At 42.4% G+C, this 26,985-nt stretch overlaps 1 protein-coding gene and 1 long non-coding RNA gene across 4 annotated transcripts in view; one reads left to right on the forward strand and one right to left on the reverse strand.

Annotated features, from left to right (window-relative positions):
- Positions 1-1,688: 1,688 nt before the first annotated feature.
- On the reverse strand, positions 1,689-26,449 carry LOC137301162 (uncharacterized). The gene is made up of 5 exons (XR_010958236.1): positions 26,303-26,449; positions 9,988-10,252; positions 5,443-5,650; positions 3,588-4,043; positions 1,689-3,459 (listed from the first exon to the last, which is right to left on the reverse strand). It is a non-coding gene; the product is annotated as an uncharacterized lncRNA (long non-coding RNA).
- rcc2 (regulator of chromosome condensation 2) overlaps positions 24,432-26,985 on the forward strand; it is a 36,545-nt gene continuing 33,991 nt past the window's right edge. Inside the window, exons 1-2 of one of the 3 annotated variants that reach the window (XM_067970607.1) lie at positions 24,432-24,583; positions 25,047-25,213. In XM_067970607.1, coding sequence (XP_067826708.1) covers positions 25,052-25,213 — 162 coding nt within the window. In that variant the 5' untranslated portion in view covers positions 24,432-24,583; positions 25,047-25,051. Of the gene's footprint in view, positions 24,584-24,731; positions 25,214-26,985 lie in introns of those variants that run through there. The other 2 variants (XM_067970608.1, XM_067970606.1) reach the window with 2 other exon arrangements.

Below are 26,985 nucleotides of genomic sequence, written 5' to 3' on the forward strand. Positions count from 1 at the left end.
AGGAGTACTGATTCATTAGCTGAGGGAAGGCAGTTGGTGGTAATCAGCAGGAGGTTTCCTTGCCCATATTTGACCTGATGCCATAAGATTTCATGGAGTCCGGAGTCAATGTTGAGGACTCCCAAGACCGCTCCCTCCTGAGTGCATACCACTGTGCTGCCACCTCTGGTGGGTCTGTCCTGCCGGTGGGACAGGATATACCCAGGGATGGTGATGGAGGAGTCTGGGATGTTGGCTTAAAGGTCTGATTCTGTGAGTATGACTATATCAGGCTGTTGGATATTCTCACATATCAGTGGATGATAAGACCCATTATGACACCTATGACTTCTGAGTTACCATCTCACCCATACAGACTAAATAAGTCCAATCTCACCCACCAACGTCCATATATAGGAGTTTCAGTGTGAAGTCACTTGGCTGTGTGGTCAGTACAGTTGTGTGTGCACATGTGTGGTCTCAGTCAAAATTCATCAACTTATGCCTGAGAGTCATTGGGAAAGATCATTGCAATCCATCAAACCAGTCCCACCGCTTAGGTGTTCTTACAGGGTACGACTTCTATTGAATGCTAGTAGGGTTGTTGTAATAGTCCAACATGGCATTTCGTATGCAAGCACATATTGAGCTTTCTTATCTGTTATTTAAATTTTTTTTGACTGGCCTGATTGCCATATGTAGTAAGGCTGCAAAACGCCACTTTTTTCCTTCGTGTGATATGCTGCACTATAAATGAAGCAGTATATATGCCGCTGGAGGCAGAGAACAACACTTGGTGAGGTGCTAAATGACTGCCTCCAACGCCATTTACCATTAAGTCCAACATTTTGTTTTGGCTGAGGGAGGAATGAGCCCTCAGCCTGCCACATTCACATTGTAGGTTTGCACAGACTTTCCCTCCACACTGGGGAAGGATTTCATGACCCCTCCTGCAGTATAAAGGTATTGTACACAGCACCACAGCTCAATCAGTCCGAAACCTGAATTTCTTACGAGGTGTATTATTGTTTTGCTGATAAGTTGTAATTTTCCTTTTAAGTAGGGGTTCTTTGTGCATGAAAAACACCATTGCATGTCCATTGGAATCTCAGTGTGTCTCCAACATGCCGATCTGGAAATGCTAATAGTTTAGCAAAGAAACAAGCAGCTACCAAAATCATTATTTCCTGGACAACAACAACAAAGGTGGAGTAAAAAAAAGAAAAGAAAGACTTGCATTTATATAGTGCCCTGCACGACCTCAGGATGTTGCAAAGTGCTTTACAGCCAATGAGGTACTTTTGACGTGCAGTCACTGTTGTAATGTAGGAAACGTGGCAGCCAATTTGCGCACAGCAAAGTTCCACAAACAGCAATGAGAAATGACTAGATCATCTGTTTTGTAGTGGTGTTGGTTGAAGGATAAATATTGGCCGGACACCAGGGAGAACTCCCCTGCTCTTCTTTGAATAGTGCCATGGGATCTTTTACAGCCACCTGAGAGGGTAGATGGGGCCTCGGTTTAACGTATGATCCGAAAGACAGCACCTCCGACAGTGCAGCACTCCCTCAGTACTGCACTGAAGTATGAATACAAGACACGCTACTCTGAACCATTTCCTGATGAACAGTCCAATAAACACAGATTACAGATAAAAAAATCAAACCAGGTAGAGTCTATTTCCATGCGCTGCATTGTGTTGGTCCATATTCATTTAACATTTAATTGCCTATAATCATTTTCACATGTACTTTTTTTTAACAACGTGCCAATTTCTGTTACCCTTATAATATGAGACGACCACATGATTCAAATATGGAATGTGTAGATTGCCAACAAAATGGATTACACTTGTTAGATTTACACATCTGGTCAGAGGCAAACAAAAGAAAATCAAGCTGGAGATTGAAGGAAAACACTTGGAACGTAACTGAGTAAAAAGAGAGAGGCAGAAACAGAATTTTAAGAGTTTGACCTCACTGTTCTGTTTTTCCTCCCACTTTTCTCCCCTCTTCTTCTAAAGGCACTGACTCTTTACTACGTACAATTCCATGGGCACTGGCAATCCTCCGAAACCTCACCCAGGTGGACATTTTTCATGTTTAAGTCTACAGTGATTGTTGAGGTTAGCTGACACCCGGGGCCAAAGATGTCCTCAATCAACATCAAACCATAGGGCCAATTTTAACCCTATCTGCCTGCCGGAAACTGGGCAGGTGGGCAGTGAAATTCGACCAGGTGACTTATGTGCCAACATCCTGCCTGAATCCCGCCGTCTTGAATTTTAATCTGTTCTCCTGAGCAGATGGAAGGGACTCCTGCCCAAAGCCAACTGGATCCTTCTTTAAATATGCAGAGGACGGAAACTGGCTCGACTGCAATTTTAACACTGGCCTGCGTAGCGAAGCCATAAGGAAAGATTAGGCCTCCCGTTCCCCGGGCTGCCTCCCCCTTCCTTTGGGCAAGACTCTCTGAAAACCCCCTCCCAACAACTTATCTTCTTGCCAGTGAGCTTTCCTTTGCTGCCAGCCAGCATCTGCTGCAAACCCAAACTACTGCTCCCGCCCATCAGTCAGTTGCCGCATTCCACTAGTTTTGGGTGGGCAGCTGATGGGCCTCATGCTACCAACGTCGAGCACATTTGGCGCTCGGCCCGCCCCTTACCCACTCGAATCCTACTCCCAATTAAAATCTCATACATACTTTCCAGCAGGAGTCACTGGTTAGTGATAAGGAGTGGGAAACCTGGATAATTTTTCCCCTCCATAACCCAAGGCTGTTGAAGCAAATTACAGAACCTTAACTGTTACCCAATTTGAGATCCACTAACTCAGCACAGACTCGGATCAGACATTTCTGTATGGCTCAATTACATGCTGGACAACGCCTTTATCAACTGAACCATCAAAAGAGTCAATTTGTGCCATATTTGAATTACCATCACACAAATGGTATTACCTCCGAGTTAACTGAGACTTTAGTGCTTCAGGTGTTAACATGCTAACGCCACTCTGAACAAGCCACAGATCGCTTACATTTATTATGGAGCTGATATATTTCCATAAAACTGAAAAGTGGGACTAAGTAGATAGCTCTTTCTAAGAGCTGGCACATGCACGACGGGCCAAATAGCCTCCTTATGCGCTGTAAGATTCTATAATTCTATGATAAAGTTCATTATCCATTCAAAATCCCTCCCACTAATAAATACATATATAATTGCTTTATTTGTGGAAAAGTAATAATTGCAACAAGTTTAGAGAAAAGTTCATTCAGGAACCTATCTAAAGGGTCCAACTACATCCTCTCCAACCATACAAAGTCCTTAGATTCTTACATTAAAGACTCCCCAGTCCATAAAAGCAAACTCTCTCAGACGTCGATTTGTTGGATTTTCTGCTGAGCGCCTTTGAAACAGTTTTACTGATTTTTCCCCCTTGTATTTCTTGATCCAGAGTGCCTCATTGTGAATTTTACGCCTGCAACAAAAGTATAAATTAGTGTGTTGAAAGTATTGCGCCACAAAAGTCCATCCTCTGCAATAATTATTCTGCTTTTTGTCATGAGATATTGTCTTAAATAAATTTAATCAAGATGACAGTCATACCTTAAGTTTTAGGTTGGCAAGGATCTGTAATTCCTAGTGCTAGCTTGGCAAGGACACGGGTGTCTTCGTCCAAGTTTAATATGTTAAAATACCATAAATATATTGTGGAATGATGGCTTCAAACAGGAATTTTATGGAACTGAGTTGGGAAGGAGGGACGTAGGCGAAAAAATCAGATGTTGTTATTGGAGTCAGCACAAAAACGAGGATGATTCAAAGATTTTTTTTTGGTTAGTAGAAAATAACTTAAAGAGGCACTTGCTTCCCAGGTAGCCCTGATTAAGGCCCTCTCCTCTTCTGGATATGCTGATTCTTGCATGGGCACCAACACCACTCCAGTGCCTTGTTCAAAGTAGACATTCCTCATGTGTTAGTCTAGACATGTGTCAGCAGGTCACTCGATCATGGAGGGCATCACAGCTGAGCCAATCGTATTTTCTAATAATGGTGCAGTAACTGTAATGAGATGTGTAGAGAGTAAATGAATTGATCAGCCAATGAAAGCTGAGTTACCCAGCTATACCAACTCATTGTTACAGAGTTGTATATAAAGAAAGCCCGTGTTAAGCTAGATTGTTGTTCAAGTCTGAATACTGCAAAGAATGTAAGGGGATATTCAGAGGCTCCATGGTGAAGCCATGTGTCAAAGATAGGATCTAACACTAAAGTCGGATTGTCCAATCTGCACTCCTTCTATGCTGAGAGCAGATCCTTACTGGTTTTACCCTTTAGAAATTGAGACCAGCTATCCTGAATTCTGTAGCCCCCGTAATATTATAGTCCACATTTCATCTACATGCATACACTCTCTCTAGCAGGAGTCACTGGAGCCAGAACAGGAGCCCTGGCTAAATTTTCCTTTCCTCAGTCCAGTGGCACACTAAGTCCAAATGTGCCCAATTGCTGACCGACTGAGATCAGGTAACTCAACAATAACACCAGTGCATGCCGTCTTTATGAAACTGTAGAGAATAATTTGCCCCGTATCTCTCCAGGAGCAGTGATTCCTCGTTTTTCGCCCCCTATGAATACCGTCAGAAATTGTACGCCAAATTAAAGTGGTACATTTTTAAGTAAATTGAAAGAATATTTTGGGTACATACTGGTTCATGGCAAATTACTGGGCTTATTTCACAGCTGTAAAAAGATTCATAATTCACAAGCCCCATAGATGAAAGAGTTATAAAGTCCTTCTGGCAAATATAGGTTGTAATGGGCGTTTCTTGAAATTTTCTATCAAACTGTCTCTAGTACTTTCACTGAAATTGACACTGTTAAACTACCATTCACATACCATAGGTACCTGCTGGAACAACAAAGTCAAGTTACACAGCCAATGTGACATGAAATTCATACATTTCAAAGTTACATATTCCATAATTTTATCAGTGGGTTATCAATTATGGAGTTCTTCAGTAAAAGAGAGGTTTTGGCCCACCCCTTTAAAGTGCTAATTTTGTTGTAAGTTACTTTTTTTAACATGATACCTGCATCATTTTAGTCTTTATAAATACTCTATTTTATGCTTTTTGGCACTGAGAAATGCAATGATATATGTACTATTTTATTCAGTGCTGCTTTCCAATAACAGAAGTTTATCTTACCTCTTTTGGTTTAAATATTTATTCTGCCAAATCACAAAATACTGTTTAAATATCATTAAATTCAATCATAACAAAATAACTTTCAATTTTACATATATAAACTTAATGCCATTTTGTTTTATTTTCTCACCTCCCTCTTTTTGTCATCCCTCCTCACACGCACCATCCTGGGTCAAGAGAACTGGACGACATTAATGCTGCTCTGAAATTTCTCTCCGGAAAAGGGGCGGCAATGAGACAAAGCTGCTCACCTTGTATTTTTTCTGTCCTTTATTCCTCTGGAGAAAAGCCTGCAGTCCGTTCGACAGTTCTCTTTCGTGCTAAGACTGAGATTGGGAACTCATTGAATCTCCACCATTCATCCCATTTTCTTGTTGCTGCTGTTATTGTGTGACCTCCTTTCAGCCATTTCCTGATGTTTTGCATATTTAAGAGGTGCCCCTTGTCCTTTATATAATACTTTCAGAAGAAAAATATAATTATTCTACATTTACAGTAAGTGACGTCTTCCAACAGGTCAGCTGGTAACTGCACTGCCTAATGCAAAACTGAGTCATTAAAGGAGGCTACTGCTGTAGTGCTGCTGGACTATGATGGAGAATAACGAAAGAGAGCCAGAGTTATTGCTGCTGACCATTTTTCAGTGATCTCCTTCTGTAAAATGCACTTGCATAAATCTCAAATCAGGGCAGGATCAAGTTCCCACGATGCCCCACATGGTCAAATAGCATGCCAATATTAAAAGTCTAGAGTTGCACATGAAGAATTGCCACTTGGCCAAGGTACCAGAGGGCGCCTGGCATCTGTGGAACTGTATCCCAGTACAACTCAGTAGCATCAGGAGATGAGGGGGGAAGAGGATTGTTAGGGCAGAAAAAACAAATAAGAAAAAAATGACAAACTTATGAATAATGTTTCCTAATTCTCAGGACTTATTTTCAAATTCCTTTCCAGTTTCCATGCTTGTTTATATCTCAACATGCCCAACTTCCCTTTCAAGTTTTGTTTAGATAATGGAGATTTAGGAACTTCAGTCCGTCCATAAATCCATCACTGAGTGCATACTGACATTGGATACAGATCGCCTTTTGTTTGGCAGCCGTTTCCAAATCTGGTGCAGCAGATGTCTCTTTTGTGACGACACACAAGATGCGTGTGCCTCTCCTTGTCAACCTTCGGCACCGATATCCAGTTGCTGTTGATGTTCCCTTCCAGAACACCTAGGCTGTTCCAAAACACAGCCAGGGAAGTATCAGAGGATCTCACTGTCTAACATCGGGAAACATATTTTTTTTTATTAAAATAATTTTCTGATGCAGAATTTGCCCTGAAGAGGACAATTCAAACATAATGAAGAGCTCATTGAAGTTCCAAAATGCTGTGCCACAGAGCAATAGGATGTGGTTTGTGACTGTGATTTTCACACGTGGCGAGCAACCACAACCAGCTCCCCCCACCCCCCCATCATGAGCAGGAAGTGAACAGATGCCAGATGTTCCATTTTAGGAGATAGGGTTCCGGCTATTTAGTGACCCCTGCTGGAAGGTTCAAGTTTCTGGAACGCAGGTGAGATCAGGTTCAGTTGTGAAGGTCGGATATCCTGTTGCATGAAAAATGGCCGCTTGGATGAGGTACTGGAGGTTGGCATTACAGGAGTCATCACTTTATAGATAGGAGAGAAGGGGGGAAACTGGAAGAGCAAGGAATATATTTTAAATATCAGAAAAAAGCAAATTTTGTAATTTAGAAAAGTAACTTTAGTTGGATGAAAAATCCCCTTAAGAGACAGTGTCAACATTTCAGGCCCTTTTAAAAATCAAAGTTACAGAACTATTTCTATCTCTGTTATTTAAAAATAACCATCTGTAAACATTAATACTGTTGGGGTCACCACCCACCTGGCTTTTGGACCTGATGCTCTTTTTTTTCATGAGTCTGTAAATCCCCGAAGACATAAATCAGAAAAACAAAACTCTAGTTTTAATTTTTTCACTTGCTACTTTGTCGCATGATGTGGAAGTGTTAGCTATTAAAAGACTGTTAAATTTAAGATGAACTTTTACTAGAAGCAAATCGAACATCAAGACTTAAGCCATGATTCTAGACCCTGCCCCTATCCATTTTCTGATCTTGGACTTGGCAAAATGTAGAAACTGTACTGGGCACTTTTGGAGGAACTGCCTGGAGTGAATCCATAAGCCCAACAGTTAAACATTTGGTAAATGGTCAAAACCCATTAAAGTCCATCAGGGTTAAAAACTGTGTCAATAGTATTAGTTTAGATCCCGTGCACTCTTCGGTTCAATAACCTGATGAAACCATCTACACTTATATTTCAAACTAATATATTCAAGAAAAGGAACAGTGAAAAATAGGTATTAAATATTAATTATGTTTTAATACCTTATGGTTGAGGTGTGAAACCAAGACCTCATCTGCCCTCTCACGTGAACGTAAAAGATCCCATGGCAGAATTTGAAGAAGAGCAGAGGAATCCTCCTGGTTTCCTGGGCAACGTTTATCCCTCAACTGAGACAACCAAAAACAGATTGTCTGTTTATTTATCTCATTGCTGTTTGTGGGAGATTGCTGTGCGCAAATTGGCTGCCTACATCACAACATTGACTACACTTCAAAAGTACGTCATTGGCTGTGAAGCTTTCTTTAATTGGTACAAGTTTCAATGAGCTACTAGTGGTAAGATTGTTAAATCTCCCAAGTTCTACACTCTTCAGAAACTTGTAAGCAGTTGCTAATAAGTTCATGAATCTTAAATGTCAATCCCATTTTACAACCACCCATACTTGAGTTTCCTTAATGGCTCAGGTCGTAAATCCACACAGACCAGCAACTCTAAGTTTGAACTATTACAGTATGGCTGGGGAGAACTGAAAAAAACAGCCAGGGTGGTTCCCATTCTTGCTCACTATGCAGTGACCCCTAGCAGAAAGTGTGTGAACATTGGTGTGGACAGGATCAGACTTGGCTGTGATGCCTCCCACAGTCAAAGGCCTGCCAATAATCACATAAAAAATGGGCACTCAGCCAAGGTACCAGGGGACAATCAGTGCCTGTGGAACTGTATCCCAGCAAGTAGTCAATGCCTTCATGAGAGGAAACAAGGGGCAAAAATTGGCAAAAAAAAGCCTACCCCATACCTGTAAAAGTGACACAAAAATGACGACACAGGGTTTGAAGTGCACCTGGTATCACACCCAGGAAATTTTTGTTGGAGAACTGAGGCTCGTCACCAACAGCATCATGACTATCCCTTTCCTGGACCAATCAGCGTGCATACTCTTGCCAGCCAATGGTTGTGAACGGCTTTGCTGGCACCAGAAAATGGGTAGTTTGATGTGGCAATGGTACACATGCAGCGAGTCATGAAGTCCTCCTACTGGAATACAAGATGGAGGTTGCAGGAAAGCAGGGAGGCGAAGGCACAATCTGAGAGCAGTGTCAACCCTTGCTCTCAAGTGTCTACATAGTAGGTATATGTGCCTGTTGCCAGGTTAGGGCTTCTTGTTCTCTTGTTGCTCAGGCATAGGAGTATGGGGAAGGGGGTCTGTAAGTCAGGAACTTTATTATCTCTTTTAGTGGCTTGGCAGTGTTGTACCAGTAAGATTCTTTTGTTGACTGCCAATTAATCTAAATCCATCCCAAGTAATATTTATTTAAAAGTGTCACTTAGTTTACAGTCATATAGGGCATGGGAGCAGTGAGCGGAAGAGCTGAAGAGTTTTTGCCATTATACAACTTAGCTGCTCAGGGAAATGTTACATTTTGGATCATTAATTCATGGCAGGTGAACTGCAGATTTAGGATTGAAGAGGTTGTGTTGGAAACCCTGGTGAGAAAGTGTGTCTGAATTGTAGGTTCAGTAATATTAGATACCATTAATGAGTTCCATATTCTCAAACTGAATGTGTCAGTATTTTTTAGTGGATAGAGCAGGGAATGATTGTTTTTGTGTTGAAAAGAAAAAAAATGGTCTTTGACTAGGAAGAAGTGGCATCTCCCCACTCCCCAAACCTCCTACTCCGAGATGCAGTAATTTATTCTGACCATTTTAGGCACTGTATTTGTATGGGAACAGTTTAATCCAACTGAGCTCAGCTGTTACATTCTAGTTTAGTAGCATGTTCTAGCTTGTTTACAGTGGGTCCCTGCAGAAAGCCAGCTAACAGACACAACACAAGGAACAGAGTATAAACGAACAGGAGAAAACAGTAGACAGAACACAGACACAACATAATTTGTGGAAGATTAGATACAACATAGTACAGGGGACAAACTGGATATAATACAATTATACCACGAGTTACAGAATCGATATGATACAACTAGTGAAAGGAAAACAGGTCTATTCTTTATAGTTCCATTCCAAATGCCTATGAGTTTCCAATCTGTCAGTTGTAAGAGACCTAAACAAAAAGTATTTTGAACATTCTCTACCCGGTCCACAGCGCAACACTGCTGTAATTTGGCACCGAGGCCACAGTAACGGTTGATATGGAAAATGGAAGTCTCACCCTGTTGCAGTAATGAATGCTCTTATATAGTTGGAGTAAAGGCAAATTGTTGGACCAATGTAGAGGGAGCTTTATGCTATATCTAAATGGTGCTGCATGTGACCAGGGAATGCTTGATGCTGGAACTGGATGTGAGAAGTGGAAAAGTGCTCCATTCTTTACATTGATAAATACAATTAAGTTCTTAGCACCCCCCCCCCCCTCCCCCACCACCCCAGACAAAAGTTGAGACAACTGCATAGAAACTATTTTGGCATTACTGACCTAGGCACCATTCTATCCTTTCGTGCTTTGATTTTCATTTTCCAGCCTCTCAGCTGTAGCACACTGAAGCAGTAATATCACTGGCTGTTCTGCTTTCCTGTGCAACGCGCTGTTGAAGGCATCCCTCAGAACTATGTAGAGTTGGCCAGAACAATAGACGCTTGAGTAAGCAGCTTTATTTTCATTTGCACTGACTGTATTCTCGCTTGCAGACTGTCCACATCAACGCTTGGTGCCATTACCTTCTCCGATATCCCTTACAAATCTGTTTTGGACCAAACAAAGGAATTTTAAAAGCTTTTAGACTCTTTCCATTGCCTGAAAGCAGTCTGTGTATCTTGAAAGGATAACAGGACTATCAGTATAGATATGTACTGTGCATTCATTGTAAAGTTTTCAGAATCTCGGATATTCTTTTAGGATTGATGTGGAATTTTTTAGGTTTGCTCCATTTTTTTTAAAGGCTTGAATACGAAATTCCTGTGCAACAAAATAATCTATTTCTTTCAGGCTGGTGTCAGATTTCAACTGCTTGTGAATTTGTGTACAGTATCGGAGGCCCTGAGTTACAATTTATGTTGAGTTTGAGCCAAATCCAGACCGTCGGTACTTTTCTCCTAGACTTCTTAAGGTTTCAGTCGGGGTCTAGGGCTGCCAACCCCCCGTATTGTCCTGGCGTCTCCAGGAATTAAGGATTCATCTCCTGGACACTGCTGCAAGCAACTCAGGAGAAAAATCATAGGGGCGTTTAAAAAAAAATTGTGTTTTTTCATTTTCTTTGAACACTTTTGTTTATTAGTTGTAAAAATAATGGAGATGGGGCAAAAGGCTGTTTGACTGGGTGGGGCGGTTGGAGGTGGTGAAACGTCCAGGAAAATATCCAACCAGAGTTGGCAACTCTAGTCAGGAGAACACCTTCACACATTCTGTTTATTTTACCCAGCCTTAAATGTAAGAAAGCATCATAAATTCTCCCCATCAGTGTCTTTGTATTCTCAGTGACTGAGCATTGCAGCATGTTTAAGGATTCTTTCAATATATACCACAATGGGTCATTGTGATGCTGAACATTGTGAACCTCAGATAGCTCTTTCTGCCTCCTATGTCCTGTATAGTGCTTGTTCATTTTCTCCCCTTCCCTCCTAAAGGTGCTGACTCTTTGCTCAGGTCCAGCTCCACAAGTGCTAGCCACCCTCCGCTACCTTACCCAGACAGCCACTTTTTATAGATGCAGGACAAAGAGCCATCTCTCTAGGACACAGAGGGCAGTAAAAGCCATCTGAGGTCCACATGTTCAGCATCACAATGATCCCACTGTGGTATCTACTGACAGATTCCTTCAACATGATGCAATTCTATCACCAGTGATGTGTCAATTTAAAAAATATTACAACCTTACTTGTGTTCTTGTTACCATGAGAGCTGCCACTTTCAATATTATCAGGTGTTCACACTGCGGAAGATTGTTCTTGCCCACCTGTAGCCCCAGTTTCTTCCAGCAACATGTAGGGGTTAACAGATATGGCAGGCTCACCATGCAGCTGACCCAGAGGGAGGCAGACCCCACTGAATTAGAGACACTCGAACCACACAAACAAAAACATTCATATTCTATCTAGCTATTTAACTTTGTCTGTCACATCGTGATCCTGTCAGTTTTCTCGAATTTCATTAGTCCAGCATCTTTTATTGACAAGACTGTCAACAATAGGGTACAAGGTGTGACAGAGTCCAGCCATCTGCTAAGACGTGACACAGATTCCAACCAATTGAAGTGTACAGGGTGGCTACCAAAAAGATTTCCAACCGCCATTTTTTCCAAGTATGTGCCACCGTACTATATCCAGCCTCTACTCACCCCCAGCACTTCAGTTCCTGGGCTTTACCTGTGCTCCCTTTCCCAGCTCGGGCCCAACCTTGCCTTGTACTCTATCTAGACCAAAGGCCAGGCCTCAGCCCTGCCTCTGCTCCGCTCCCCAGCGTGCAGAGCTGTGCAACTGCATAAAATTGTCAGTTTGTTCAGCCTCATTTCACCCCTGCCAAAATGAATAAATAGAATGTTGGGCTGAATGAACTCCTAACATTATTTATTTATTTCACCAGGGCTCCGACCCAGGAAGCTGAGAACAGAGTGGGGGAGGGAAGGGGAGGAGGGGAAGAAAGGAACACAACTGTGTCACAGGAAATCTACTAGTGTATAATTAATAAGTAAAGGCATAAAGCTCCTTTAACTGAAATAATGTTGAATGTTGTTGTACCCCATTGAGTCTCTCTCTCAGAAAACAATGTGTAGCCATTCAACCGACACAACACATTCTTACAACCTACATAGTGACTACACAGATTCCTTACATGATTCCTTTTCAAGACCTTAGAAACTGGTGCAATCAATCCATATGTCACCTCAATGCTGCAACACTCCGCTGATATCACATTAAGCCTTGCTGGACAATACAAGTTGCTTAGTATTTCCACTGACTCCTGTGTCACTCAGTAACTTCAGTAATGGGCACAGTCTGAAATCTTACAGCTGCTTTCACTTGTGGGTTCATCAGCATTGTTGGTAACTCTCATAATAAGAACATAGATAAGCAATAAAAAAACCATCAGTTGGGTTTTAGGTCCATAATTGTATTACCAATGCAGTTCACTATGTAACATTAACTAGGTAAGTAATATTCACAGCAGCATAGCATCTTGAAGCATTATCGCCAAGGGCAACAGCGTGATTGAACACAAGACCTCATCAGTGACCCTAGCACAAGATAGAAAACAGATCCAACTCTCCCAATGACATTCAGGTTAAATACATCATAAAGTGTAGAAATGAGCTTTGGAAGATCCCAGTTTCAATCCCTGCTCTGTGCCAAGTTAGCTAATCTCAGCCAAGGTGGTAGAAGGAGTGTTCCCATTGATTCCCTCCCATTCTGATAGCATGGACTCATGCTGGGGTACGCTTTCACAGGCAATGGCTGCCATCCAGTACCTTATCCAAGTAGCTACCCATATTTAAGCCTAGACAGTGATTGATGACAGGATATTCAACTATGTAGGCATCACATCAAAGCCCTATATTGTCCACATGCATTCAAGAGTGGGAACTCTGGCTAATTATTTTCCTTTCTAACCCAGGAGGTCAGGTTGAACGCTCATACCACCACCCTAGCTGAGATCAACTAACTCAGAAAAACCAGGGACTGAACCTGGCACCTTCCTGGCCTGTATGGTTCAATTCCACTGTATAGTCAGTCATGAAGGGAGGCCTGCTTGGAGTGTTTGTTTTCTTATGTCAACTTTCCCAGCACTTGAGACCTTTAGTAAAAGCCACTATTGTCATTTGAGCACCACAAAGTTCTCACATTCTCCCAGTGTATCAAGTCTTCTGTCACTTAGAAACAAAAAGTGCTGGAAACACTCAGTATGTCAGGCAACATCAGTGAAGAGAACAGATGAGTTAGCATCTCAGGTGTGGACCCTTCATCGAAACCGGTGAGTGTTTCCAGCATTTTCTGTTTTTCAGATTTCCAGCATCTGCAGTTTCTTGCCTTGTGACTCAGGATAATTTTGCCTGGGGCAAGTTAATAAGAAAACCTGAATTTCCAGCTCTACTTTTGTTTTGCTTTTTCTGGTTTTGAATTGGACTAGTATAACACTTCAGGAAATACTCCCCACCTGCCTGCTGCTCGGAATAAACGTCACATGGCCGGGAGTAAAAATGAAACACGGTGGCCTGGAGTTTCCCCTGCATTTGCGCCCAGATAGACAGATACGCAACCTGGGTGTGAACAGATTCCTTGGCTTAAAAGATGGCGGAATTTTGCGCACAAGTTATGCACAAACATTCAATACACCCAATTAGTCCAGATCTTTCACGTCCATCCATTAAACCCTGCGTCCGATCGAGTCTCCACTCACAAAATGGGCCACGCGCCCAGCTCTCAAAATATGAATATCGTCCAATTACACTTGTTCAGGACGGTGGGGAGATCTGCATCCAGATTTTCAAACACACAGGCACCAGTGGTCACCTGAAGCAAGCGCAGATCAGTTGACCAAGAGAGAATTGAATCCAATATCATCTCTTGCTGCTGCTGGGAACCATTTACATTACAACAGTGACTACACTTCAAAAAGTACTTAATTGGCTGTGAAGCGCTTTGGGACGTCCTGAGGTCGTGATACATGCTTTATTATAGCAAGTTCTTTCTGTTTTTCTTATTCAGGCTATTCTTGAAAAAATTAAGAGAGATGGCTCATTTTATGGCTGTATGGAGGGAAGAGGAGTGAGAAAACTACATACCGGAGGCACAAAGAGTGAAGTACCACAGGAGGAGGCTACAACCCATTCGCAGGTAGCCTGCCCAGAGAGTGTACAGGTCTCGACTGACATTCCCGGAGATGTCTGAGGAGATGACAGTGCACAGTTTGTGCTTCACAAAGTATGCCATCGGCCGACTGTGTGACTTCCTCTAAGGTGACTTGAAGCATCGGTCCACATGCTGCAGAGCCACAACAGTGGAAATGTAGGTGACCACAGCCCTCAACTTTTACAGGTCTGGATCCTTCCAGGCATCCACGTGGAACCTGCGCAGGATTAGTCAAGGGGCAATGAGGGACAGCATTCGACAGGTGTCCCGTAGGGCTGCGGAGTTCATTAAATTTGCAATGTCTGCAGTGGAGCAAAGACAGAGGGCACTAAGCTTCGATAGAATTGCTGGCTTCCCCAGAGAGCTTGGAGCAATTGTGACACTGAAGCCTCCTCTTCAGAACCCGCAAAGCTACATGAACAGAAAGGACTTCCACTCCCTCAACGTGCAGATAGTCTGCGACGCCCAGCTGCACATTCTGCATGTTGACACGCGGGTTCCATGTCACAATGCTTTCATTGTGTGCACTTCAGTAATATTACGTATGCTCGGGGAATGGGGAACCGGTGGAAGGATGGATAATCGGTGACAAGGTTTAGTTGATGGTTGCTGCCGTGGTTGATGACTCCCTTCCCCATCCCACAAACCGAGGCAAAGGAGTGATACAACCAAATGCATGTGTCCACCAGGCAGGTCATCGAGAAAACCGGCGGGGTGCTAAAGAGCTGCTTCAGGCACTTGGACAGGTCTGGGGGCATACTTCAGTACTCTCCAGAGAAAGTGGCATGGATTGTCGTCACCATGACATTTTACTACATTAAAGGCGCTATACAAATGCAAGTTTTGTTATGACTGAAGGTCTGGACCTCGACATACAGGCAGAAGAATCTGCACTATGGCAGCCGGAGTAAAGGGACATGGCAGATCCACAGGGGCCATACGTTCGAGAGGGCAGGGCTGCCACAGCGCGACTCGTGGCTAAGGCTATCACCCAATAAGCCCCCTACCCACAGAAGTTGCAACCAGAAAACGACCCCCAGACACTGATCTCTTCAAATTCAAATAATGTTTTATTACAAAAATGTTAACATGCAAATTGTTAATGACAAACAGAACTTTCCTTTAAAACATTTAAACTGTTATAATTTTCAAACATTTTTCTATTATCATATGGCAAAATAGCCCCGGTGATTTTGAAGCTCCGACCTCATTTACATTCGGCAGGTGAGCCACAGGGTGCCAAACAGGCTTCCCAACACAGCCATCCACAGTTTGGCACAGGAAAACAGGCTGGAGCTGCCGCCAAGAAGGTAAGTCGCAGAGGGTGGGAGGCAGCGGCCCAGATTATTTTTGGGGGCCCTGGAGGTACACTCCTGCTCCATCGAAGACCACAAAAATAATTCAAGACTTACCTTTGCTGGGCCTCTTCTTTTCCATCCCCCATGGAGCACTTCTTTGATGAAGTAACGGAGAGGGTTGATAAAGGTAATGCAGTTGATGTTGAGTATATGGACTTTCAAAAGGCAATTGATAAAGTACCACATAATAGACATTAGCAAAATTGAAGCCCGTGGGATTAAAGGGGCAGCGGCAGCATGGATACGAAGTTATCTAAGAGACAGAAGGCAGATGTATAGGTGAACAACTGTTTTTCAGACTGGAGGGAAGTATACAGTGGTGTCCCCCAGGAGTTGGCATTACGACCACTGGTCTTTTTGATATATTAATGACCTGGACTTGGGTATATAGGGCATAATTTCAAATTCTGCAGATGACAAGGAAATTGGAAATGTAGTAAACAGTGAGGAGGATAGTAACAGACTTCAGGTAGACATAGACAGACTGGTGAAATGGGCAGACACATGGCAGATGAAATTTAACACAGAGAAGTGTGATGTGATGCATTTTGGTAGGAAGACTGAGGATAGGCAATATAAACTAAATGGTACAATTTTAAAGGGGGTGCAGGAACAGAGAGACTTGGGGGGTGTACTGACACAAATCTTTTAAAGTACCAGGACAAGTTGAGACGGCTGTTAAAAAAGTATATACGATCCTTGGCTTTATATACAGAGGCATAGTGTACAAAAGCACGGAAATTATGCTAAACCTTTATGAATCACTGGTTAGACCCCAGCTGGAGCATTGTGTTCAATTCTGGGCACCACACTTTAGGAAGGATGTCAAAGCCTTAGAGAGGGTGCAGAGGAGATTTACTAGAATGGTGTCAGGGATACAAGACTTCAGTTACGTGGAGAGACTAGAGAAGCTGGGGTTGTTCTCCTTAGAGCAGAGATGGTTAAGGGGAGATTTAACAGAGGTGTTCAAAGTCATGAAGGGTCTTGATAAGAGTAAATAAGGAGAAACTGTTTCCAGCCGCAGAAGGGTTGGTAACCAGAGGACACAGATTTAAGGTAATTGGCAAAAGAACCAGAGGCGAAAGGAGGAGAATTTTTTTTTATGCAATGAGTTGTTAAGATCTGGAATGCACTGCCTGCGAGGGTGGTGAAAGCAGATTCAATAGTAACTTTCAAAAGGGAATTGGATAAATACTTTAAGGGGAAAAACTTTCAGGGCTTTGGGGAAAGGGGAGAGGAATGGGACTAATTGGATAGCTCCTCCAATGAGCCAGCACAGGCACGATGGGTCGAATGGCCTCCTCCTGTGTTGTATCATTCTATGATTCTGTGGAGCAAGCTTTGACCAGTTCCTACCAAAAATGGCAATCAGGGTCTTATTTACTTCCTATGACCCCAATTTCCATAATAAAAGGGGCCTATCGCCTGAAACAGGTGGGCACTTTCGACACTCAGAGGTAAGCCCCTTTTAAAATGATGCCTGCCAAATCACCAGTGTTAATGGGGCAGTAAGGCTACCGACCCCATTTTGAGGCCGCGTATCCAAAACAACAGTCAACTGCTGGATTGGCTCTTGCGGCTGTAGCATCGCCTGTGCAATGCTGCAGACTCTGAGGTCGGACTAGCAACGTTCTCCATGTTGCTGTTGATGGAGCCCAAGGTCATCGTGCCCCCGTGATGCTGCACCAGCAGGCACCTCCATGCCTTCAGCCGTTGAGACAGGCTCAACTGACTTACAAATCCGTGTCCGGTCTCTGCGGAGAGGCAACTGCATCCACCACCTCCTCCAAGTCTCCCCCCTCCACAAAACTGGATTCAGATGCCTGGCATCTCACTCAAATTAGTTGGCGGTAGCATCTCAATTAATTTTAGATGATGAGTGTACACCATATACGCTTCAAATAATATAGTAAACCATGAAAGTGAAGATGTTATATTACTGGAGTGTGTGAGTTAGTTGAATTTCCAGAAGTCACAATGCTCTTGGCAAACTGAATGAAAGACAACATCAACAATTTTTTTGACATAGAATCTGCAATATTATCAAGTTATTTTTAATAGTTAATTAGAGATCCAGTCTGATGCATATAATATACAATCCTACCTCCAGAGTTATTGCTTCAATAGTCTTAGTATATTTAGTCCTCATGCAATGCTAAACCATTTGAAATGGGTGTACGCCACCTAGCTGCAAAATAAATGCTGAAACTGTACAGAATATAATTAAGTACAGATAAGGGAGGTCATTCAGCGCACCTAGTTCCTTCTTCAATAGAAACCTGTGATTCCCCCATCACAGCATCTTTCTTTTGAGTTTTTGTCTCAACTACCTTACGATTCCAAATATCGGTCACTCTTTATATAAGAACATAAGAAATAGGAGCAGGAGTAGGCCATACAGTCCCTCGAGCCTGCTCCGCTATTCAATAAGACCATGGCTGATCTTCAACCTCAACTCCACTTTCCTGCCCAATCCCCATATCCCTTGATTCCCCTAGAATCCAAAAATCTATCAATCTCAATCTTTAATATACTCAACAACTGAGCATCCACAGCCCTCTGGGATAGAGAATTCCAAATATTCATTACCCTCAGTGAATAAATTCCTCCTTATCTCAGTCCTAAATGTCTGACCCCTTATCCTGAGACTATGTTCCCGAGTTCTAGACTCTCCAGCCAGGGGAAACATCCTCTCAGCATCTACCCTGTTAAGCCCCCTCATAATCTTATATGTTTCAATGACATCACCTCTCATTCTTCTAAACTCCAGAGAGTATAGGCCCATTCTACTCAATCTTTCTTCATTGGACAACCCTCATCCCGGAATCAATCTAGTGAACCTTCATTGCAACGCCTCTAAGGCAAGTATATCCTTCCTTAAAAAAGGAGACCAAAACTGCACACAGTACTCCAGGTGTGGTCTCACCAAAGCCCTGTAAAATTGCAGTAAGACTTCCTTACTCTTGTACTCCAAACCCCTAACAATAAAGGCGAACATACCATTTGCCTTGCTAATTGCTTGCTATACCTGCATGTTAACTTTCTGTGTTCCGTGTACAAGGACACACAAATCTCTCTGAACTCCAAAATTTAATAGTTTCTCACCATTTAAAAAATATTCTGTTTTTCTATTTTTCCTACCGAAGTGAATAACCTCACATTTCCCCATATTATACTCCATCTGCCACCTTCTTGCCCACTCACTTAACCTGTTGCTATCCCTTTGCAGACTCTTTGCGTCCTCCTCACAGCTTACTTTCTAGCTTTGTATCGTCAGCAAACTTGGATACATTACACTCGGTCCCTTCATCTAAGTCACTAATATAGATTGTAAATAGCAGAGGCCCAAGCACTGATCCCTGTGGCACTCAGTTAGTTACAGCTTGCCAATCCAAAAATGACCCGTTTATTCTTACTCTGTTTTCTGTCCGTTAACCAATCCTCAATTCATGGTAATATATTAACGCCAATCCCCAACTATATAAAGAAATACTTTCTGACATCATTCCTGAACCTACCTTTTACTGGTTTATATTGTGTCCCCACTTCCTGCAGTTGATTGTTTAACTTGAAGTAGTGTTTAGGATAAACCCTTTCTCTTCCATTTATAATCCCATAAAGTTTTCTCTCACACCTCCTGAAGAGTCCAAGTGACAAGGTCAATGTTGAGTCCACTCACTCCCTGATCTCTTTCAGTCTCTCCCACAGCTAGTTCAACACCATTGATTTCAGTACAAATAAGAAAAAAACCCTGCAAATCCTGTAAATCTGAAATAAAAACAGAAGAACGCAAAATACAGATCAGATCCATCAGCATCTATAGAGAGAAAGACAGGTTAATATTTCAGATGTAGACAGTTCATCAGAACTCCATCCATTAAGTATGTCTCCAATTTCTTCTTCCAATATGTAACTTCATTACTCAGAGTGGTGGGAATGTGGAACTCGCTTCCATATGAAGTGGTTGAGGTGAATAGCATAGATGCATTTGAGGCAAAGCTAGATAAGTATATGAGAGAGAAAGGAATAGAAGGATAGGTTGAAACGAAGTAAGGGATAGGGAGGAAGCTTATGTGGAGCATAAACACCAGCTGAATGGCTGTGAAATTCAATGGAATTCTATGTAACACTTTGTACCTGTCTGCATTGAGTTCCCATATCTCCCATAGTTCTGCCCACTTGCAAATGTTGTCTAGATCCTACAGTAAATCTTGACTGCTTCAACTTACTATATTGACCCCTCCCATGGTTAGTATTATAGATACATAGAAAATAGGAGCAAGAGTAGGCCATTCGGCCCTTTGGGCCTGCTCCGCCATTCAAAATGATCATGGCTGATCGTCTAACTCAGTACCCTGTTTCCGCTTTTTCCCCATATCCCTTGATCCCTTTAGCATTAAGAAATATATCTATCTCCTTCTTGAATACATCTAATGACTTGGCCTCCACTGCATTCTGTGATAGAGAATTCCACAGGTTATCTGTGAATTTGACCAAATTTCATTGTATTATTATTTCCAAGCACAGAATAATCTGTTCGACAGGTTTTAAACCATATTTCTAAATTATTAATTTCTGTGAAAATCTGTCAGAACTGTACATAATTAACCTCAATCAAGAACGAGAGATTTATTGGCAGAGACGGAGAGTAGTGGGGAGGGGGGGAAAGAAGGACAGAAAGAATTCCACATTTTTTTTGATTCCAGTTTTCTTCCCACTTCTCCTGAAGGCGCTGATTCTTGCTGGTGGAATATGATTCCAAAGCCAATGGTAGCCCTCCAGTACCTCACCCAAGGCTATTTTTCACATCTCTTTTGCTGATTGTAAATCAGTTTGGAACCATGCGTCAAGTGTTATCAACACTGCACTTAAAGAGAGAGCTGCATACATCACGTCTATTCCAAACGCTAATTTTGCTCGCTTGTGCACACAAGTAAGGTTATTTTACAAATAGACTTCTGTGTCTCCAATTCAAAGATCAGCAGGTTTAGTTTCATAAGCTGCTTTTACATCATAGCCTGGGTCTCGAGAAACAGCAAGCTAACTGAGCTGCTATCCTGGCTTTATTTCTACGGTGCAGCTGGTCTACCTGTAAACTGGCTACACCTTGAGGGCCCAATATGCTATGTATTCGCAGGGCTGACCATGACATCTTAGCCAAATTGCCTACGCAGAGTTAGGGATTATCATGATGCAAGGTGACATGTTGCTACGAAGATAATAAGAAATTGATGAATGATGACGCCATTGTTGAATGTCACTGCAGAAGCTCATTTATTAGCTCCATAAGACTAATGGCTGCCAGGAAATCACCCTGAAAAACAAGCCTTCCTCATCATCAGTCTAAAAAAATTTCAGAAGGTTTATTTTGATATGGCTACAAAGAAGTGTGCCATAAAGGCAGGTGCCAAAGAGAAACATAAAAGCACTTATATACAGTACTTCGGTATCCAAAGTAAAATCCTTTTGTATAGTTACCATAATAATATACACATATTACAAAATTTTCCTTCCTCAATTTGTTCACCTCCAATTTTTCCCTCCCATTACTCTTCCTCTCCTGAAAATCACCACACATGCTAAATAAATGCACCCCCTGGAATAATATTAGCAAGCTGCTATTTTGGTCTTGTGCCGCTGACTCCCAATGCGTGGTCTCCTGCAGCCACCAACAACAGCATGGTAAATTCACCAGGCTTCGGTTTTTTAAGGCAGGTGGCCAGAAAGCTCCATTCTGTACTGGGCCTAACTGTCATTGGCCTTTCTGGGCCCAGTAACTGTGCTGTTCCGGTGGCAGCATGATCCTTCTTTTGATGTCATGATACAATATCATAACAATGGTACTTCCCACATGCCCCCAGTCAAACTCTAACAGTCGGTCTATGCTGCGCAATGTACTGGGATTCAATCTGTGGCTGGTTCACACAGAGACCAGTTGCAGCATTCGAACATAGAGAGGGGAAAGTAGCACACTTAGGACCTGGCCTGCAATATGCAACTATTTACTGATCATAAGATCCCAAAGTTCAGCCTTGGTCTAGCTGAATAAGTTGATATGGTCAAGGTGGCAAGTGAGGCACCACAATTGGCATCAGTGGCAGGGAGTAAGAAAATCAGCTGGCCTTTCCATTTTGAGCAGCATCCAATGGTTCAATGCTGGAAACTGTGTGTGTTTGGACATCGAGCGAGAGCAAAACTGGGCTAATCCACGGTAAAACAGTCAGTAATTCACCGTGTAGCCTCACAGATGAAGAATGGCCCCTTGGGCAAGGTTTTGGACTGCTGCCAGGGGGTAAGAAACAGAACGAACCTTGAGTTAGAAGTGAAGGGGAGAAAAATGGAAATAAAACTGTGCCTGTATTATGCAAATAGTTTCAGTCAGAGCAATAATATGAAAGAGTTTAACCTGTCAGCCAAAGGCTGCTGGAGATTGCTATTGCTATCCAAATTGATTCTCTAACTTTTCGCACAATACAGTGGAGGCACAGTTCTTTTTTAGCGGTGAAGCCAGATGTTTTGATTGACAATCAGTGCAATGTAGAAAGTCCTCTGGAAGGGAGCTCTGGCTTTTCTCCATGGTGTGTGTGTGGCTCACAGCAAGACCAGAAAAAATTGAGCCTTAACTGCTCACATGAAAGCTTGCGATCAGAAAAAAGCATTAATAAGGAGCCGAGGGGTGAGGGAAACACCGCAACAAGAGACAAATATAAAGCTTGGAAAAAGCAGGAAGGAAACAAATATAAATAGAGAGAAATTACTGTTAGACTGAAAAGATGAAAGCAAATGTATGAGAGATATAGGAAAGATGAGAGAACTGGAAAGAGCAAAATAAGAAGCAAAACATAGAAAAATTACAGCAGAGGGAAGTGAAAACTTTGAGGATGAAATTCATCCCATCAATAATTTTAGCAAAAAAGTGGGATTTTTTTTTTGCTAAAATTATTGACAGAAGGAATTTCAACCCCTTTATTCGGTGGGCAACTGGTGCAGAGGAAATCATTTTTTTAAATACTAAGACATGGTCTGTTGATCATTGGTGTGCCAAGATACTGCACACGTTCATATACTTGGCCTCCAGATAACACCTTCCAATAGCCATCACTCTGAATCTCAGAATTTCCTCAACAGCTAGATGATGGACATATGCCTTCAACATGGAGATTGGCCCAATATGAAGAGCTCCAACATGCCAGCCACTTTACTGTTCTTGATGTCCATGTCAAATGCCACATATTAGGCTTACTCCCATCACTGGGTTCTCATGTGAGCAGCTTTGGTAGACATATCTGCTGTAAGGTGACTCCCCATCCAGCATGTTCAACTAGTTTGATGTGATTCAGAGCCTCTCGCCCTACTATACCTTTTGCAACAAATTCCCCTCACAACTTGGTGTTGGAGCTCACACAATGAGGGGGAGGGGGCTAACTGAAGGACATCCATCCAGTTGTATGCTGGAGTTCTGATCGTGTCTTATATGCCACAAACGTAACATTCATTGGGGCTTTGGCCATCATTGCAAAAAGATAAGACCAATGCACCCTTTGAACCATTTCAGCATGGTCCTGAAAGACTTTATCCAGGCTAAAGTTGCATTCACAGTAGGTACTGAAATTAATTAAAAATTGGGACACACATCCCTTGTATCTTCCAATCAATACCTTCAAGGTGCAAAGCCATAATACACTTGTAGAACACCCAAAACCATATCCTACTAGTGAAGACTTATATCCAGGGTTAAATGTCTACCACAAATAGGTTACAGAGAGGCAAGCAGTGGCTGCTGAAAATCTAACTGGTGAAACCACTGGGATATAGTATGTGTCTCTGTTGCGGTTAAGAGGATGGTAGCAACATATTGACACTTTTTTTGTGAGTTGTGCTGTTTATAATGCCACATAAGAAGAATTCATGGTATCTGTTTGGCCACTGAGAGCTCAAATCCTGCTTATCAGTTAGCTAATGACCAACTGGTAACTACACAGGAGGTAGGCAAGTTGGCTCCAAGAAAACAAACTGTGTAGAACTTGACTTGATCAGTGTGATCATCTTCAGCTCTATTCCCCAAACACTTCATTCCTCTAACTCTGACCTTTGTGAACCCCTGCCCCATTGTCCCAAATTGATGGCAAAGCCTTCAACCACCTGCGTCCTACTCTGGAATTCCCTCCTTAAAACTCTTCACCACCCATCTCTCCTTTAAAAGCCTTCTCAAAACCCATTCCTTTGACCAAACCTTGGTCTCTTCTAATCTCTTCCTTGGTTCAGCATCCATTTTCCTTACGCCTATCTGTGAAGTGCCTTGGAGAGTTTTTATGTTAAAGGTGCTACATAAATGCCAAGGACCGTCCAAGTGTGACTCTCCCACCCAATATTCGCTCCACTCAGCAGCTCAGATTGTAAACTCAGCAGACTGGAACCTAAACTGCGTCCGTTTCCCTCAAACCCGTGCCCATTCCAATTTTGCGGTGCACACTAATATCCCATCCCATTTGAACTAGAATCCTATTAAAACATAAAAAAATCTGTCCTTTCTATGGAAATAAAAGTAATAAAGGTTAACCAGAAATTAACCATCTAAAAACTATGAAAACTGAGTTTAAAGGGCCTTCCCCCTGCCAGCAGATGTCAATGTCTGAGGAGTTTTCAGGGATTTTTTTTGTAAAAGCTAGTTTTCCTTCTTGAGTTCAGTGTCTATGACTGATTGTGAATAGAGGGCTGTCACATCATGTCACAGACTCAGGGGCAGATTTACATTTTAACCTAACGGCGGGTGGGCTGGAATAAAAAAAACCTACAGAAAATAACCCAACCTCCCTCCCCCATAACACATTTGCAACGACACATCATTTCTTCCCAATTAAACGAATCCAGGTACTTAAAGTTGATCTGAGAACGGGGCAAAGAAAAAAATTAGCAACGCACTTTGGTGCAGGCTTTGAGGAGGGAGGAAAAGGCGGAAGTTTGATGCTTTAATTATTTAGAATATATATTATATATATATATATATATATAAATACATATAAAAGAGACAGACAGACAGATGTGAGGCGGGTCCACGTGGTTTTTTTTTCAGACACAGAGATCTATTGTTCAGATCAATAAAAAGGCAGAGTCTGAGGGAAAAAAGGGGAAGAAAGGAGACAAATGTGAGGGTTTAAAAACCCGGCAGAAAAAAAGGAGCACAAAAAAACATTATAATTCAGTGACTTTCAATCAAGTTGGTGGATATTTAACCACCTGGGTAGGGGAAAAAAAAGAGTTAATTTTGCTCGAAAGACTCAAAACGATTTTCTACTAAAAATTGGGGATTTCTTTTTTTGTTTGTTGTTTTGAGACAAGATGCCTCGTAAGAAGGTGGACAAAAAGAAAATGAAAGGTGGAAGGAAAAGAGAAAGAGACTTCAGCGATGAAGAGGAGCTGGAGCTGGAGAATCCCGGCAAGAAGATGGGCAAACCCACTCTGCAGACCGTCAACGAGCCCGAGGAGACCAAGGAAAAAATAGTAAGAAAGCCCGGGGCTTTGGCGGAGCGGGCGGTGTGTGTGTGGGGTGGGGGGAACTTTATATCTCAACCCATTTTATCCTTAACAGAAACAAAATAAATGATTAAAACTTACCGGCGTCTCCTTCTTAAAATTATGAAGAGGTTTCTCAAAGTATTTTTTTGTTTCTTTTGAAAAGTTTATTTGAAAAGAAAATTCTTGAACGTTTTAAACTTTAAAGGGAGAGGGGGGGGGTTGTTGGAGTACAACTTTTTTTCTCTTTAAAATAAAAATGTTCTGAGGCCTGAACGAAGAAGCCGGGCCCGAAGAGCCGACTCTTCTCGCTCCCTTTTAAATGGTTTTGTTTTAAGGAGAAGTAATTCGGCAGGAGCCGGTTATTAAGTTTTAATTATTCTTGATTTCGGGCCTGAGCCCCGGGTTCGATTTTTTTTTTGCCCTCTCGGTTCCTGCGCGTTAAGAGGACGGGGGTAAAGACGAATTGGAGGCTTTAATTCAGCCGTTTTACCTCAGCTTTTTATTTTATTTTATTCACATATCTGTTTTATTTTTTTTTTCTCCGGTTTCTGTGGGTTTTATTGTTGATGTTTTTGCTCTTGATCCGCGGCCCAGCTCCGCGCCTCGAACAAAGAGCCGAACGGGAGCGAGTGATGGGGAGGAGGAGGAGTGGGGGGGGGGGGGGGGTGGATAAATAAATAAACTAACTTGAGTCTAAACTCTTAAGCCTCCCCCTTTTTATTTAAAGAGGAGCTTGTTTGATGGTTTGCGAGGAGAATGTACCTCGGTTCCGGGGTCAGCTTAAGAGTCGGCCGGGACTCGGGCTTTTCCCCCCCTGACTAGGCCGCACTTCGAGCCGGAATCGGCGGCTTAGAAGCCGGGACTAGGAGAGGCTAAACTCGGGAGCACTTCCCGACAAACCGGCCGCGGCTGTTTCCTCTAAGGAAGAAGACGTTTCATTGATTTTTTTTCTGCGCCACTTTATAGAAATCTTTTCCTTTTTTTAAAAAAAAAAGTCAATATTTTCCTAATATCAGCTACTAGATTTTAAAAAAATAAACTCCGCAATAGCGGCTTGTTTCTTGTGGGTTTTACCTTTTTTATTTCGAGTGGTGTAGTTAGAAGCCACGATTATTTTGCTAACTTTTAAAAAATATTTTATATTTTTTTGTCCGTTTCCGCTGCTCTAATTTCCCGCCATTTCTCCGGGTGCAGGAGACGGTTCACTGCGCACGCGCGACTCTCGCCTGTCAATCAGCTGCAGAGTCCCGGGTATCCGTGTGTTTTAACCGGAGGTAAAACCTCAAATGCTGCTAATCAGAAATAAGAATGGATTGGGGGGGGGATGTTGAAATTGCAGCTGTCGCAGCATTTAAAGACTGAGAAGATGGGTTGAATTTTCCGGTAGAGATTTTGGTCAGAACTTAATGTTTATCATAATATTATTGTGATATTGTTCACGGTCAGTCGGACTATATATGTATACCCTGTTTTAATACAAATCTGGGTGTTACAAGAAAGAAGCGGGACACCAGCAGAGTTGTGTGTTGTACGTAAGACGTAATTAATTTATATTTGCCTATACTATGAATCCAAAGTTGGAGAAGACGAGGTAGTAGTGGTTGGGCAATACGAAGTTGTGATCTAGCCCCAAGGGGGCCGAGGAGACTGCGGGAAGCATGGAGCTCCAGTTTTGAGGCCCTGCAACAGAATGTGTTGAGTGGGAGACGGTGCGATGATGAATTTTTATTTCGACACATTGTGGTTGTGGGGAGGAG

The sequence above is a fragment of the Heptranchias perlo genome, chromosome 32 (genome assembly GCF_035084215.1).
Source record: "Heptranchias perlo isolate sHepPer1 chromosome 32, sHepPer1.hap1, whole genome shotgun sequence".
Classification (NCBI taxonomy): Eukaryota; Metazoa; Chordata; class Chondrichthyes; order Hexanchiformes; family Hexanchidae; genus Heptranchias; species Heptranchias perlo.